This window comes from Sorex fumeus, unplaced genomic scaffold, assembly GCF_029834395.1.
Source record: "Sorex fumeus unplaced genomic scaffold, SorFum_2.1 ptg000034l, whole genome shotgun sequence".
In the NCBI taxonomy this organism is placed as follows: Eukaryota; Metazoa; Chordata; class Mammalia; order Eulipotyphla; family Soricidae; genus Sorex; species Sorex fumeus.
The window spans coordinates 28,890,623-28,905,910 of NW_026606091.1; the positions used below are offsets into that span (position 1 = coordinate 28,890,623).

General features: G+C 55.4%; 1 protein-coding gene across 1 annotated transcript in view; it reads left to right on the forward strand.

Annotated features, from left to right (window-relative positions):
- LOC130026614 (polypeptide N-acetylgalactosaminyltransferase 12-like) overlaps positions 1-15,288 on the forward strand; it is a 74,919-nt gene that overhangs the window by 16,490 nt on the left and 43,141 nt on the right. Inside the window, exons 9-10 of the mRNA XM_056117451.1 lie at positions 2,776-2,915; positions 3,480-3,495. Coding sequence (XP_055973426.1) covers positions 2,776-2,915; positions 3,480-3,495 — 156 coding nt within the window. The remainder of the gene's footprint in view (positions 1-2,775; positions 2,916-3,479; positions 3,496-15,288) is intronic.

A 15,288-nucleotide genomic window follows, 5' to 3' on the forward strand; every position in this document is an offset into this window, starting at 1 on the left:
CAATACAGCTCATGGAGGATCCTGATGTATTGGGCTTGAATGCCCTGATTGGCTAGGGCTTCAATGACTGCTTCCGTCTCAACAGAATCAAAGGTCTTCTTTAAATCAATGAATGTTAAACAAAGCGGCATCTTGAACTCCCGAGAAACCTCAATGAGCTTGGTTATCGTGTGGATATGGTCGATGGTGCTGAATCCTTTGCGGAACCCGGCTTGCTCGCATGGTTGTCCTTCATCTAGTGTTCTGCCAATCCTATTTAGGATGACTCGAGTGAACAACTTGTAGATGACAGACAATAGGCAGATCGGGCGATAGTTGCCAATGTCATGGATGTCTCCCTTCTTGAACAGTAGTACGGTCCTGCTGGTTTTCCACTGGGACGGAACCTTGCATTCAGACAGGTAGCGAGTGAAGAGCCGAGCCAGTGTACTGATGAGTACTGACGGCAGGTTTTTCAGGTGTTCAGGTCTGATCTTGTCTGGGCCGGGTGCTGTTTGTTTCTTTACCGACGAAATGGTGTGTCGGATTTTGGAAGGGAGAACATTGGGAACGACATATCCATCCTGTAGAATTTGGTATGTTGGCAAGTGGACATGGCTGTCGAAGAGATTTGAGTAGAAGTCATAGATAATCTTCTCCATTGCCGTTTTGGAGGATGTGATGGATCCATCAGGACATTGGAGGGCAGTCATCTTGGTCTTGTAGTTGGCGAAGGACAGGCGGGCGTTATGAATACTTTTCCCGGCTTCTGCCGCATCTCCCAGTACTTCTGCTCTTTTCTCTTTGAGGTCTTCCTTGATTGCATCTCTGCACTGCTTTGGGAGCTTGGACGTTAGCTTGCGGTTGCCTGAGGCACGCGCCAAACCACGCTGGCGAATTAGCTCAAGAGTTTTTGAAGATAGGTGATTTTTTGTGGCTATCTCTCTCTTGGCGTTCCTCGCACATTCATGGAGGTGCTGAACCAGTCGATCGTATTCCTCGTCAATGTTGTCAACAATGGCATCTTCCCATGTTGCCGCAATAGTACCAAAGAGTTCCCAGTTGGTGGTCGTTCTGGGAGTTCTCTTTTTGAACTTTTCAGCCCTTTCTCCCCGCTCTGTGAAGTAGAATTTTGCACGAAGGAGACGGTGGTCCGATCCCGTTCGAAATTTTGGGACAACAGCGACATCAGTCAGGCAAAACCGTCGATTGAATATGATGTGGTCTATTTCGTTGTGGAATCGTCCACCGGGAGACTCCCATGTCCATCGTTTAGATTCTGCCTTCTGGAACTGTGAGTTACCATGAATGGTCTTGGTCGACATGATGAACTCAGACAGTCTCTCACCCTGTTCGTTCCATTCTAGGCCATGGGTCCCGATGTGAAGTTCTTCAGCTGATCTTCTCGGTCCTATCTTGGCATTAAAATCACCCACAATGATCTTGTAGAAGGTGTGATCTTCTTTATAGAACTTCTCTAGCTCCATGTAGAACTTCTCGATTTCTCTTTCATCATAATGAGATGTTGGTGCATAGACAACAAAGATAGAAACTGCAGGCAGTGAGCCACATCATTCAAATGTAAACGTCCAATTCCGGTTGTTAGGCATTCGAATGAATCAATGCTCTTGGCCAAGTTTGTGTTGACAAGTTAAAATTAGTTTTAACTAATTGTCATCATTGTATGTTTATGGTTTATATTTGATTGTTTCCTCTTGCATGATCCATACATGCTCAGATGTCTTCTTTGGGAATATTGTGCCTTTTGACCTCCTGGTGGTTCACATCATGTAGTTCTTTTTTTGTTTTTATTTTTGTTTTTGAGTCATACCTGGGGTTACTCAGGGGTTACTCCTGGCTCTGTACTCAGGAATCACTCCTGGCAGTGCTCAGGGGACCATATGGGATGCCAGGGATTGAACTCAGGTCAGCAAGGCTAACACCCTCTCCACTGTATTATCCCTCTGGCCCTGCACCATGTAATTCTGGAGCGGTGAGATGAACTGATTCTCTGCCTGCAAAGGTAATACAGACTCATTGTAGCTCACTGTCACGGTCCTCCCGTTGTTCATCGATTTGCTCAAGCGGGCCCAGTAACGTCTCCATTGGAGACTTTATTGTTACTGTGTTTGGCATATGGAATACATCACGGGCAGCTTGCCAGGCTCTCCCGTGCAGGCAAGACATTGTAGAACATCTGGGAAATAGAAAATGAAGCAAGCAGTGCCCGATAGGACTCAGAGAAACCCGCTTGTGCAGTTATGACTAACTGTGCACCAATACCTACAGTTAGAGGAAGAAAAAGGAAAACCCTGCAGATCTGGGTCGGCTCAGGAGGGCACCTACTTGGCCGGAGAAGCTGGATTCCAGCACCCTGTCTCCCTGTGTGACCCAGGCCTGCCCTCTCCCTGGCAGTGCAATTCCTGCCTGCAAAGGACATTTTAGTGATTCCACAGTGCCATTGCTTTGGATCAAACTCCCTCAAGTTTGCCGGGAAGAGGCAGAAAAGCCCAGAGAAGAGAAAGGGCAGCTCAGGCCTCAGAGTTGCCCACTAAGCTACTGAGACCGTCCATTTTCTGGCCAGCTCAAGGGTAGGGACAGCGTGGGGTCTCAAACACTCAGGGAAGAAGCAGAGCATGAGAAGGGGGCCTTGGGGAACTCTGGCCAGACACTCACAGACCCTCAAAACTGGACACTCAGGCTCTCTGCCTGGCCCCTGCGCTCTGATCCCGCCTGGTGTCTGTCCATTTCTCCATGGCCGACAGTAACCGTTGCCCACGGACGGCTCCTTTGCAGTTCTTCGAGTATACATCCCAGAAGGAGATCCGCTACAACACCCACCAGCCCGAGGGGTGCTTGGCAGTGGAGGCGGACGGGGAGAGCCTGGTCATAGAGCTCTGCCAGAACCCGGTCCCCGAGAACCACTACTTCCTCCTGCGCTAGGTGAGTGGGCAGTGTCATCTGTGCTGTCAATCTTGGGGCTGAAGTAGACCCTGGGAGTCTCAGGGAGGAGCAGGCCCCAGGCATGCTGTGATAAGGGACATGCTGGGAATGGGGGTGGGGTGGGATGGGGAACTGTTGGCGCCTTTGTCTTGCAGGATCCCTAATGCTTGGCCTGTCTTCTCTAGTTCACTTGGAGTTGCTGGGGGCTGGGCGGGGCTTGGGACCGGCCTGGGGGCTGCTGCTGCTGCTGCTTGAATGTGGTCTCCTTAAAGCAGATGTGAGGGCAGATCCTGCGGGGGGAGGGTTGGGGTGGTGTGGAAACTGTTTTACTTCTGTAAACCTCACCCCAATTTTCCCCAGCTCTGGAATCAGGGGGAGCGGAAGGGGAGATGGTCACAGGGGTCACCAAAGCACACACCCAGCCCTGGATTTATCCCACGTGGCCCCTCCTGAACTTCACCATTTACAGCCCTGGAGGTCCCAAGCATCACTGGGATGGCCCTGGTGGCCCCCAGCACCAGTGAGAACATACGTCTGACTTTTATGTTCGTGTGTAGACGTGAGGATGGCACTGTATGTACATGGTGTGTGTATGCATGTGTATAGATGTGTGGATTGTACTGTATGTGCATGTGTAAAAGTGTGCATTTTTATGTGTGTGCACGTGTATGTAAAAGTGAAGATGGACTATGTGTATGCATGTATGTGTGCACACTTTTGTTCACATATGTGTAGAAATAAGGGTAGCACTTTGTGTGAGCACCAGGCCTGGCTTCTTAAACTGTAGATCAAGACTACACACGGGGTTTGCATAACTTAAAAGATACTTGTTTTACTTTAAATTTATTTATGACGTAGGGGTCTGGAGCGATAGCACAGCAGGTAGGGTGTTTGCCTTTCAGGCGGCCAACCCAGGTTCAATTCCCAGCATCCCATATGGTCCCTCGAGCATTGCCAGGAGTAATTCCTAAGTGCAGAGCCAGGAGTAACCCCTGTGCATCGCTGGATGTGACCCAAAAAGAAAGAAAAAATCAAATAAATTTATTTATGATTTATCAAATAAATATTTGTATCCTTATTTTACATACCTCAAAATCAGGGGCCACGGAAAAAATTTCCTAACAAAAAGAGGTTGCTAATGGAAAACTTTAAGAAGCTCATAGAGAGAGAGAGAGAGAGAGAGAGAGAGAGAGAGAGAGAGAGAGAGAGAGACAGAGACAGAGACAGAGAGACAGAGAGAGAGAGAAAGAGTGGGAGAGGAAAAAGGAGGAGAAAGAGAAACTTTATTATACATAATAGAGATTGAATAATAACAGTAAAACCTGAAAAATTGCCAGAAACAAGGACTAATAAGTTACTGTAGCATCAGACAGTAGAAGTCAGAGCAACTGAGTGGTAGGCATGTCTTGGGGAAGTTTAGGAAATCATAAATTGGTGGCAGAGGAGAGAGAGGAGGAGGACTGGGCCACTCTCCCTGACAACCACCATCCTGTTACCACGACTATTTCAATAAGTGGATCCATCATAGTCTGTGTGGGTGTGTGCCATTGGGCGGGGCGGGTCCTGCCAGGAATGGCTCGTGCTTCTGGATGATGAGGAATCCGTGCCATGGGGTCTCACCATGTCCAGAGCCTGTCACTGCCCACCCATGGTGCCTATCCCATCTATACCCCCTCTGCAGTGCCCCCCAGGAAGAGCCCCCCACCTTGCCCCAATGCTATGTGAGTTCCCACCCCTAGTGGCCAGTCGATGTTTCAGGATAAGGACCTACAAACCTCCAGGTATTTTCTAAGCCTCTCAAGGACTGGATGGACCTTTTCTGCCCAGAGCCTCACCCCAGTGTGGAACCCTTCACTGCCCACAAGCTCCCCAGACAGCACAAGCCCACAGTGACCCTGTGCCCCACCATCAGAGATGGATTTGATTCTCCGCCCAGCGAAAGTGAGAGGGGGAGATGTCAGAGCTACAGGAGACAGCCGCAGACCACTGGGGCCTGAATGTGCTCAGGGAAGGGAGGACAGGGGCACTCGGGGGTGCCATAGTGGGCACGGGCGATATGGGGGAGTTGGGGTTCCTTTCAGGCTGCAGGACTCGTGAGGGCAGCGTGGCCAGGCTGAGTGGCCCTAGTTGGGAGTGTGTGTATTGAGAGGGATTTCCAGAACAGGCCGGGAGCAACATGAGAGAAGCGTCCAGCTTCCCCAAGGCCAAGTCTGGTGTCCAGCTCCCAATAGGATGAACTGAGTCTCAGAGAAAGGGGCAGAGCTGGGATGGGGAGATTCTGTGGGGTCATTAAGAGCCCTCCAGGGCTCAGAAAGGGAAGTCTCTGTGCAACACGGGGAACTGGTCAGGGACTGACTGGGTCTGGGGGCTCAAAGGCCCCACAAACTGGCTGCTGCCAGTCTGGGAGGAAGCAGAGACAGAAGGACAGAGCGAACGTGGACAACGGATATGGCGGGAGCAAGAATTCTGCGGGCCTGAGGAGAGGAGAGGGGAAGGGCAGGGAGGGCAGGGGCTCCAAGGACAGAAAGGAGAGGGGCCTGGGGAGGGAGGGGCGGTGAGGACAGCAACCAGGACAGCCCCTCTGTCAGGCTCGCTGGGCTCCCACAGCAGCAGCCAGGCCAGACCTACGGGTGCTCAGGGGCTAATCCTGGCAACTGCAGCTCAGCCTTGGCACGGGGGGACGTGATCTCTGGGAATGAGAAAGTCGTGGACTGAGCTATGGGAGACCGAAAGGGTCAGTGCTCCTGGCCCACCATGGGGCCCACAGAGTTCCAAGCCACCATCGTCGGTAGGGGGCAGTGCCCGAGGGTCCGGGTGGGGGTGGGGAGGCCCGTCAGGCCCACCAGGGCAGAGGCTGGTGCAGCCTTCATCCTGAGGTTGCCCCGGGAGCTCTAGGTTTCCCCCTGGCCAATGGGGTTGCAGCCCCGAGGCCACGCCCCCATCCCTACCTATAAAAAAAGCTCATGGCCCCGCCCCTCGGGGCACCCTCTCTCAAGGATGCTTGAGAGGGAAGTGGCCCCAACACACCTTCCCCCTGTTGACCGTTCGAGGGGTCATCTAGGGGTCACCTCCAGATGGTGACCCTTCCACGGGTCATCTACGGGTCACCTCTAGGGGTCATCTCTAGGGGATCTTTGGAAATTGGCAGAGCACAACGGACGGTAAGAAAAGGCCCTGCGTTGGCCCTGCACTGGTCACTGTATGGCCCCGAGGCCACAGGATCAAGCCCGGGCCCATTTCCAGCAAGTCTTCCGGCAGTTTTGTCCCCAGTAGCCTCTGTCCTCGTCAGGGTCTGCCGGGACTCTGGGATGTGAGTCCCCAGAGAGCCCCTCTCCAGGACCTGTCCGTTCCTGTCCCCAGAATAGCACCTCCTGGGCTTCTGCTGTCCAAAGACCTGGGTGGCTGAACACTGGCTCCCCAGCTCAGGAAACAATGGGGGTGGGAGCTCAGGGCAATGCCGAGGAGCTGCCTCAGTGGCACTGGGGAGTCAAAGTAGGGTCCCCGAGTGCGCAGACCCCTCACCACAGACCCTCCTGCCAAAAACCTCTTAGCGTGCGACCACACTCTTCCCCCTGAGTTAGGACTGAAAGAGATGGAAGAACAGAATTTTAAAACATCAGATATATCTTGTAAAGGCGGAGAGTCACATGGCAGCGCCACATCCGTTAGGGGTGAATGATTTGGGCTGGTGTTTGGCACCAGGAGTTTGAAGCCTGTGATGTCCGAGGAGGGCAAGGCAGGGAGGAATCACCCAGAGTGTCCTGAGGCCACGGCCACATCCCTGCCTATAGAAATGCTCGTGGCCCCGCCCCTCGGGACACCCTCTCTCAAGGAGGCTTAAGGGAGAAGTGGCCCCAATGCACCTTCTGCATGTTGACCCTTTCCCTAGGGGATCATTGGAAATTGGCAGAGCATGAAAAGATGGGAAGAAAAAGTGCTAGGTCGGTGCTAACCCGCCAACACTGGGCCATGCGCTGGTTCTGCACTGGTCAGTGTGTGGCCAGGAGGCCCAGGATAAAGCCCCCGGCCATTTCCAGCCAAGTTTTCAGGCATTCTTGTCCTCCAGCAACTTCTGCCCTCGACAGGGTCTCTCGGGACTCTGGGATGGGAGTCCCCAGAGACCCTCTCTCCAGGCCCAGTTTCCTCCTGCCACCAGAATAGGATCTCCTGGGTTCCCACTGATCAAAGAACTGGGTGGCTGGACACTGGCCCACCCAGCTCAGGAAATGATGGGGGTGGGATCTCAGGGCAGCACTGAGGAACTGGGGAGTCAAAGCAGGGTCCCCGACTCCCAGACCCCTCATCACAGTCCCTCCTAGCAGTGGGTCTAAATGTGCGAAAACACCCCTTCCCTCTTGTTTGGGACAGAAAGAGCTGAAAGAACAGAATTTTAAAACATCAAGTGTATCTTATAAAGACGGAAGATTGCTTGGCAGAGCGTCGTCCTTTAGGGGAGAGTGATTTGGGCTGGGGCACAGCACCAGGAGCTTGAAGCCTGTGATGTCTGAGGAGGGCAAGGCGGGAAGGAGTGACTTCGAGTGTTGAGGGAGGGGCCCTGTGAATGGGGCACTGTGACAGGGGAGAAAGGCTGGGAGCAGGAGCTGGGCGAGACTCCCCGTCCCTCCGCACCTGTGTCCTGCTCTGCGGGCAGCCAGAGGAAATGGGGTCAGCTGTCCACTCCCCAGAATTTTACGACCATGAAAATGCAGAGAGCTCTAGGGCCGGGACATAGAACGCTTGTTTCTAGTTGTCCCTCGTGTCCCTGCCAGCACTGCCAGGAGGGCTCCAGTGGGTCCAAACCAGGAAAGAATCAAATTTGTAAGGGGTCCAGAGGAGCAGATGGCTGTGAGAAATGAGCAGACCCCGAGATGAGCAGGAGGAACCAAGAGTCGGGGCTGTGGACCATGAAGTTTGGGTGGGGTTGAAGGTCTGGGGTCCTTGACTGTCTGCTTCCTCTCAGGTTTACCGGCCTCTGGGTGCCCCCGAAACAGTCACATCGTTGACAACATTTCCAAGGACAGGTGGAGGCAGGAGGTTCCAGGAACAACGGGTGAACCCAGAGAACAACTGCGGATGCGAGTGGGGGCCGAGGGTGAGAGAAGCGGGCGCAGTGCCGCCTGGAGTCTGAGGGCTGAGGGGTGGCCAGCCGGGAGCCCGGCCAGGATTGAGTTGTGTCTCAGCAACAGTGGAAGGGGTCTGGGTAACATTTCCCAGTCTTGGAGCTGGGCGAGTCTCCTATCATCTCCAATTATCACCTATCATTCCAACATGTCTTCACTGCGAGCCGACGAAAAGTTGCTGTACACCAAGAGTTTTGTGAGAGGGTGCAGGATTTGCTGGCCATCAGCTCCCCTCCACCCTAGGGTATTTTTGGGGCATAACACTTCAGCCTTCTGGGCTGTGACTTTCCTGGTCTGTGAAATGGGCTGGTGAGACCCCCTGTGAGGCCAAGAGCCTGCCTTGGGTGATGGCAGGAAGGACAGGTCAGAATGCCCTAACTGAGGGCTGTGGTGGCACTGACTGGCCCACACTACACAGAGGGGTCTGGAGTTGGCAGTTGCCAGGTAGGAGTCAGGGTCCGAGGCATAGGGAGACCCAACTCCTAGGCTCTGGGACAAAGATGCCATGGGGGCCTGTGGCTGAGGGTCTGAGCCCTTCATCTCCTGGCTGGGATCTAGTCGGCCCTCCTGCCTGTCCTCACAGACACTGTCCTACCTCCCCCAGATGCCAGGGCAGGATGAATAGGTGCAGTGCCAGTGGCTTCCCTGGGGCCGATCTGCTGGTACCTGGACATGCACATAGCTGCCGACAAGAGCACCTGGATGCCCGCAGTCACCTGGGCTCCAAGGAGGAGCAGCTGTACCAGCGTATGCTGCGGCAGAAGCAGCCCATAGACCAGCTGCTGTGGTGCCACCAAGGCAGCAGGCCCTGCTGGAGGCCGCCATCAGGGAGCTGAGGGAGACCAGGTGAGAGAGGGGCCACGGGCTCTGGGGCAGGAAGGCCCTAGACCTGCCTCCTCAGCTAGTGCCTTCACCCCAGGTGCTCTTCTGTGGGACTCAGCAGGAGAAACAGCAGCTGCAGAACCTGGTGAAAGGGAAAGGAGACCCGGAAAAGGGTGAGTGACAGGGAGAAGCCCCTGTGGGTCAGAGGGCGGGGCTACTGGAGAGGGGAGCAAGGCGGCCCCACCCCCAGCCCCCCACCTCCCTTGCTTGGCTGAGACCCTAATGCTGCCCCACATCCCATCCACTCCAAAGGGATTGGCGTGGAGACGAACAACACACAGGTGCTCCTGGACACAAAACGTGAGGAGCTGGAGGCCACAGACAAGGAGGAGGCGCAGGGGGCCAGGCAGGAGGAGTGCCAGAGTCCAGGAGCTGGAGGAGACAGTCCAGTCCCAGGGGGCAGGGACCATGACCTGTGTGAGATACGGAGACGCTCCTGTTGCTGTCCTTAAGGAAGAGGAGTCCACCGACATCGGACCCAGGTACCGTAATGAACCGCCTAAAATCCAGAAAACGCAGCTGGTCAGCAAGAGCTCCACTGGCAGCCTGACACCCAGCTGACACCTCGATTTTACTGCACCTAAGCACCCTGCCTCTCTCACCCAATTGATCTCGCCCAGCCCCGTCCTCCCCACGCCACCCGAGATCTGCCTTCCGCCTTGGCCCTTTGCTCTTCTCCCTCCACTAGAACCAGGGATATCCCTCCCTGCAAGACCAGGGATCAGGGCAAAGGCACAACTATTCTCCATCTCAAGACACAGTATATCAGGGGGACAGTAAAATCTCCTTCCACTAGACCCAGAGATGTCGGGGAAAAAATGTCCCCACCCCTGGGTCCCCCAGGGATCAGGGGGCACAGTTTCCCCTCCACTAGACCCCGGGAGCAGGGGGACAGAAATGTCTCACCCCCTAGACCCCAGGGATCGGGGGCTAGAGATGTCCCCCCACTAGACGCCAGGGATCAGGGGGGCCAGAGACCCCCCCTCACTAGACACCAGGGATGGGGGGCCAGAGATGTCTCCCCAAAAACTGGACGCAGGGAACGGGGGGACCAGAGATGTCCTCCCACCACTGGACGCCAGGGGTCGGGGGGGCCAGAGAGGTCCCCCCACCACTGGACGCCAGGGATCGGGGGCGCAGAGAGGCACCCCCAGCACGGGACGCCAGGGATCGGGGTGGGGGCCAGAAAGGCCCCCACCAAACTGGACGCCAGGGATCAGGGGGGCCAGAGAGAGAGACCCCACCACTCTACGCCAGGGATTGGGGAGGGCCAGAGAGAGAGGCCCCCCCACTAGATGCCAGGGATCGGGGGGGCAGAGAGAGAGGCACCCGCCCCCACTGGACGCCAGGGATCTGGGGGAGCCAGAGAGAGAGGCCCCCACACTGGACGCCAGGGATCTGGGGGGCCAGAGAGAGAGGCACCCCCACCACTGGACGCCAGGGATCGGGGGGGCAGAGAGAGAGGCACCCCCACCACTGGACGCCAGGGGTCGGGGGGGTGCCATTAAGAGAGGCCCCCCACCACTGGACGCCAGGGATCGGGGGACGCCAGAGAGAGGACCCCCCCACCACTGGACGCCAGGGATTGGGAGGATACAGATAGAGACTCCCCACCCAATGGACGCCAGGGATCGGGGGAGCCAGAGAGAGAGGCACCCCCACCACTGGACGCCAGGGATCGGGGGGAGCCAGAGAGAGAGGCCTCCCCACCACTGGACGCCAGGGATCGGGGGGTGCCATTAAGAGAGGCCCCCCCACCCCCACTGGACGCCAGAGATCGGGGGACGCCAGAGAGAGGACCCCCCACCGCTGGACGCCAGGGATTGGGAGGAGACAGATAGAGACTCCCCCCCACGACCACTGGACGCCAGGGATGGGGGGGGCAGAGAGAGAGGCCCCCCCACTGGACGCCTGGGATCGGGGGAGCAGAGACAGAGGTCCCCCCCACTGGGCGCCAGGGATCGGGGGGCCAGAGAGAGAGGCCCCCCCCACTGGACGCCAGGGATCGGAGGGGCCAGAGAGAGAGGCCCCCCACCAGTGGACGCCTGAGATCGGGGGGGGGCCACAGAGAGAGGCCCCCCCATGAGTGGACGCCAGGGATCGTGGGGGCCAGAGAGAGAGGCCCCCCCACCACTGGAAGCCAGGGATCGGGGGTCCGAGATGTCCCCCCCACTAGGACCCAGGGACCGGAAGGGCCGAGATGTCCCCGTCCACACTAGGCCCCAGGAAACAGTGGGGAAGAAATGTCCCCCTCCACAAGATCCTAGGGATCAGGATGGCAGATATATCCCCCCAGCACTAACAAACAATGATTTGGAGGTCAGAAGTCACAACTCAGCTCTCCCCTCCCCATTGTGGGGTCCTCTTTCTGCGCATGACAGCCCTGAAGCTTGGCCGCTGGTACCATCCAGTCACCGGATTCTACACACTCTTTGGGGCTGTTTGGGGACTTTGTATTGCTGGCTGAGAAGAGGGGAAGGAGGAAGGCGGGCTTTCTCCCTGACTGCCACTGTCTGATTTTCACGATTGTTGCAATAAATGGATCTATCCCAGGCCTGTGTGGGTGTGTGTGTCACTGGGCGGGGCAGGTCTGGCCAGTAGTTGACAATTGCTTCTAGATTGTGGGAAGCCTTGGCCATGTCACCATGCCAAGACGCGTCACCTGCCTGCCCCTGTGTGAAGCCTGTCAATGACCCCAGGAGAGTCCACCCCAAGGGTTGAAGGTCTCAATCACGGATGCGTCCCCAGGAGGGAGGGCAGGATGCAGCACCCAGAGCTCTGCTTTCCACTGCAGCACCTCCATGGCCTCCCCTGACCTGGTGCCTGTTTCCCCTTTCCCCTCTGCAGTGGCACCAGGGACAGACCCCACTTTGCCCCCTAGTGGCCACATCAGGTTTCTCAGGATGAGGACTTGAAAGTGCTCCTGCAGCAGGTGGGTCCAAGGTGCTGTCCCCTCAGCCAGGCTCCCCCGGAATGGCACCGACCCCAGCAGGAAGACAGTGTGTTATCAGTGGAGCAGGATGGGGCCGTGAATGGAACATGTTTCTAGTGTCCCCGAGTCTGTACGGAGCTGATCCCTGATAATAGTGCCCCACTTCTTTGTGGACCATCAGATTCCCTAATACAAGTCCCACTGCCAACATCACAGCACGGTCAGACCCCATGTAGTAGAGAACCAGGCCCTGACTCCTCTTTGCTCCTACACACCTGGACCTGTTGGGACAGCCTTGGCTGAGTGACACTCTACTGGTGACAAGAAGTGTGTCCAGATTCATGTATCAGACCAGATGGCAAAGCCTCAGAAGGCAGAGCCATCCTGTTCCAGTAATTTCCAGGAATTTGGTCAGCCATGCCCCTTCCTGCCTGTCACATTCCTACTTGGATGGGAACCAGGGATCGGGGAGGCACCAGGGATCAGCCTGGTAGGGCTGTTCAGGGCAGGCACAGGCAGGTCCCGGTTTACCCCTCGGTGCCCAGTTCATAGCCCTTCCCCTCTAACTGCACCATGGGCCTGGGGCCACCCGTTCACTCTCATGGATCTTCACACCTCACACATATCCTGCACACCCTCTCCAAGCTTCTACTGGGGCTCTGGACTTAGTTCTCTGTGTCCTGCCTCTGGGCCCCTGGGCTCTGGAAACACCAAGTCCAGGTTTTCCTAGAGGTTTGGGGAGCTGGGAGACTGTGGGGATCAGGAGCTTGAGCCCTCTCACCCCTTGCCAGTGGTGAGAGCTGTTCTCCCATTGAATGACTGTCTTTGGAGTTTTTCCTTTTAGGATGATACAGAGTATCACCAAGACAGGTGGCACCCAAGAATTTGCTGGAAGCATCCTAGTGTATTCCATGTGTGCAGGCTCTACCCACCTATCCCCCAAAGGGGCAGTAGCAGGCCACAGCATGATTATGTAGGTTGTTTACAGGCTACCTTGATTCTGTGGTAACAACTTTCATCTAACATGCAGTGGTGCCTAGTGCTCTCAGGTGCTCCCACAGTGGTGATTCCCGTTTCTACGCTCAGTGTTCGAGCGTTTCTGTGAGCCCCTTCCATCCCTGCTCGGGTAACCTGCTTTCCCTTAGTCTCTTGCTCGGTGAGAGATTTGGGAACCCCATCCGGGTCAGATAGAAGGACAGAGATATATAAATAAAGTTAAGGAAATAGGAGTAGCTTACTGGGGGGCTCCCGGGCGGACTCTCCGAACCTCAGGTGAGGCAATGGTACACCCGCGCCCTGGGTTAGACTAAGGGGGCTATGAAGTTGTCTTGGTCTGGTCCTAGTCATCTGTTCGTGGGTCAATGGTAAGGAACATGGAATGAAGCCTGGTGGCTTCCTGTCACCAAGTGGGCATTAAGTCTTGTCTTCCTCACCTGGGACAAGGTGATCTCTGACTCCAGGAATGTTGCTGTCCACTCAGCCGGTTGCCATTTGGTTCTGGTCACCATTTTGTCAGAGCAAACCTCACATTTGATTCTTGTCAAATTTGGTGAATCCTGACCCATCCATCTTGTCCACCTCCTAGAGTGGGTCTCTCAGAGGTCCTGCCTAGTTTTTCGCTTCTGCCTCTTGTTGCCTCCTTGGTTCCCTCCCCTTAGGCTTGGCAGACAGAATCATTTGCGAGCCCCCCTTAGCTCACCCCGCTGAGGCTGATCCTGACAAACTAGCACCTGCAGGTTAATCTTCTGGCGATGCTCAGTGATGAGTTTGTCTGGGATTGTTTCCCATTTCTCTCCTGACTCTGAGAGATGTCCATTCTACAGTGAGGCCCTCAGGAGTGGCCAAACCTGACCACGGCTGGGCCTGACCAGCCTCCAGCTCACTGGCCCTTCTCGAGTTCATTCTTTCAACTGGCTCAAAGCCCCCTCCCCCTCCTGACTGGTTTGAGTAGAGCAGTGTTCAGTCATTGAAGAAAACACCTTTTCCTCCCTACTGGACACTGAGCAGGCCCAGGGCCCATTGATTGAAAAGACAACTGCAGCCAGGGAGTCAGTTTGGTTCTGGACCCTTACTGCCCATGGCAGTCTGGACCTTAAGGAGTTTTTCCACCTGGGTTGCTACTTGAGTTAGAGACCCTCTGCCTGTTCCCAGTCACCACAGCCCCCATCTGGCCTCTGGGGCACACAGAGTAGTGAGGAGACCAGAATCAGCCGTGGGGGTGGGGTGATGTGTTTTCACCTCTGGGCTGCTCAGGTAAATGAGCAAAGCACAGTTAGCAGGTATATCCCCCCTGGCCCCCCCCCACCCTCGTCAGGATCCCACCATCCAGGGTATATTCTCAATGACACCATACTCATCAAGGGTCACTGTCAATCAAGATGAAACTAGCGCCCAGGTCAGCACTTCCTGATCACCTTTGTCAGGATTCCTGCCCTGCATCCCGCCACCCACCCAGACTCTGTCTCCTTCCCCTGCCTGGTCTCTGTGGGCACCTGCAGAGTTTGCATCTGCTTTGGCAGCCTCAGGCAATCCATGGTGTTTGCTCAGTGCACCAGAGAGTCGACCCTGCGGGCTCAGCACAACTCCCCATTTCTATTATTGTTAGTATTTGTGACCAAAGAGACCAGGGCTAGTCTAGGTACTGGCAGCAGTGCCGTTGGGGCAGACCCTCAGTGCCCGAGCGTTTCCTGCCCTGCTCACACCCAGCATGCCTCCAGCTCTCCCTGCCAGAAGACCCACGGTTCAACAGTTGGACACGGTAACAAGTTGCCGATGCAGATGTTTCTGTTTCCTCACCTCTTTAAGTTAAACGTTTACAGCAATGGTGAAATTTGCTTCTCATCAATGTTGCCTGTCATCTTGCGTAAGCTCAGTAAGAGAATTACAGATTCCTTTAATCTGTCGCTTCAAATTTAGCTCAACGTAAAGTCAGGCATGAAAGGTCAGATCTGTTGGCTTTTCCTGGCCCATGTCATCTGCTCCTACTCCCCAGACTCCAGTCCTGGGGCCAGTTTTATTTTGCCTATCCCAGACCCAAGGGGTCCTTGACCATTCTTTTGGCCAGAGACTGTCCCATGCTGTACTCTGGACCATATCACATGTTGGATCTTCGGCCTTCCCTTGTCCAAATAAGGGTCACCTGGCGCCTGTCCGAGGTCCATCCAAGGCCCTCCATGCGATGCACATTTGAGAATGTTTGAATCATGGACAATCACTGGGAAACTGAAGCTTTCGTAAGATGAATGTCCAGGATGAGATCAGGACCCACCTGTGACTCCTGCATCAAGCATCAAGCAGTGTCTGTGCAAGGGTCTCTTTGCCAGGAGCCCAAGAGCATACCAAGGCCATCAAGGAGAGAAAAACTAACATTTCCCTGATAGTCTGGTCTGGGAAATAACGCCCTTCGTTCTACATAGTTTCACACCAGAAAAT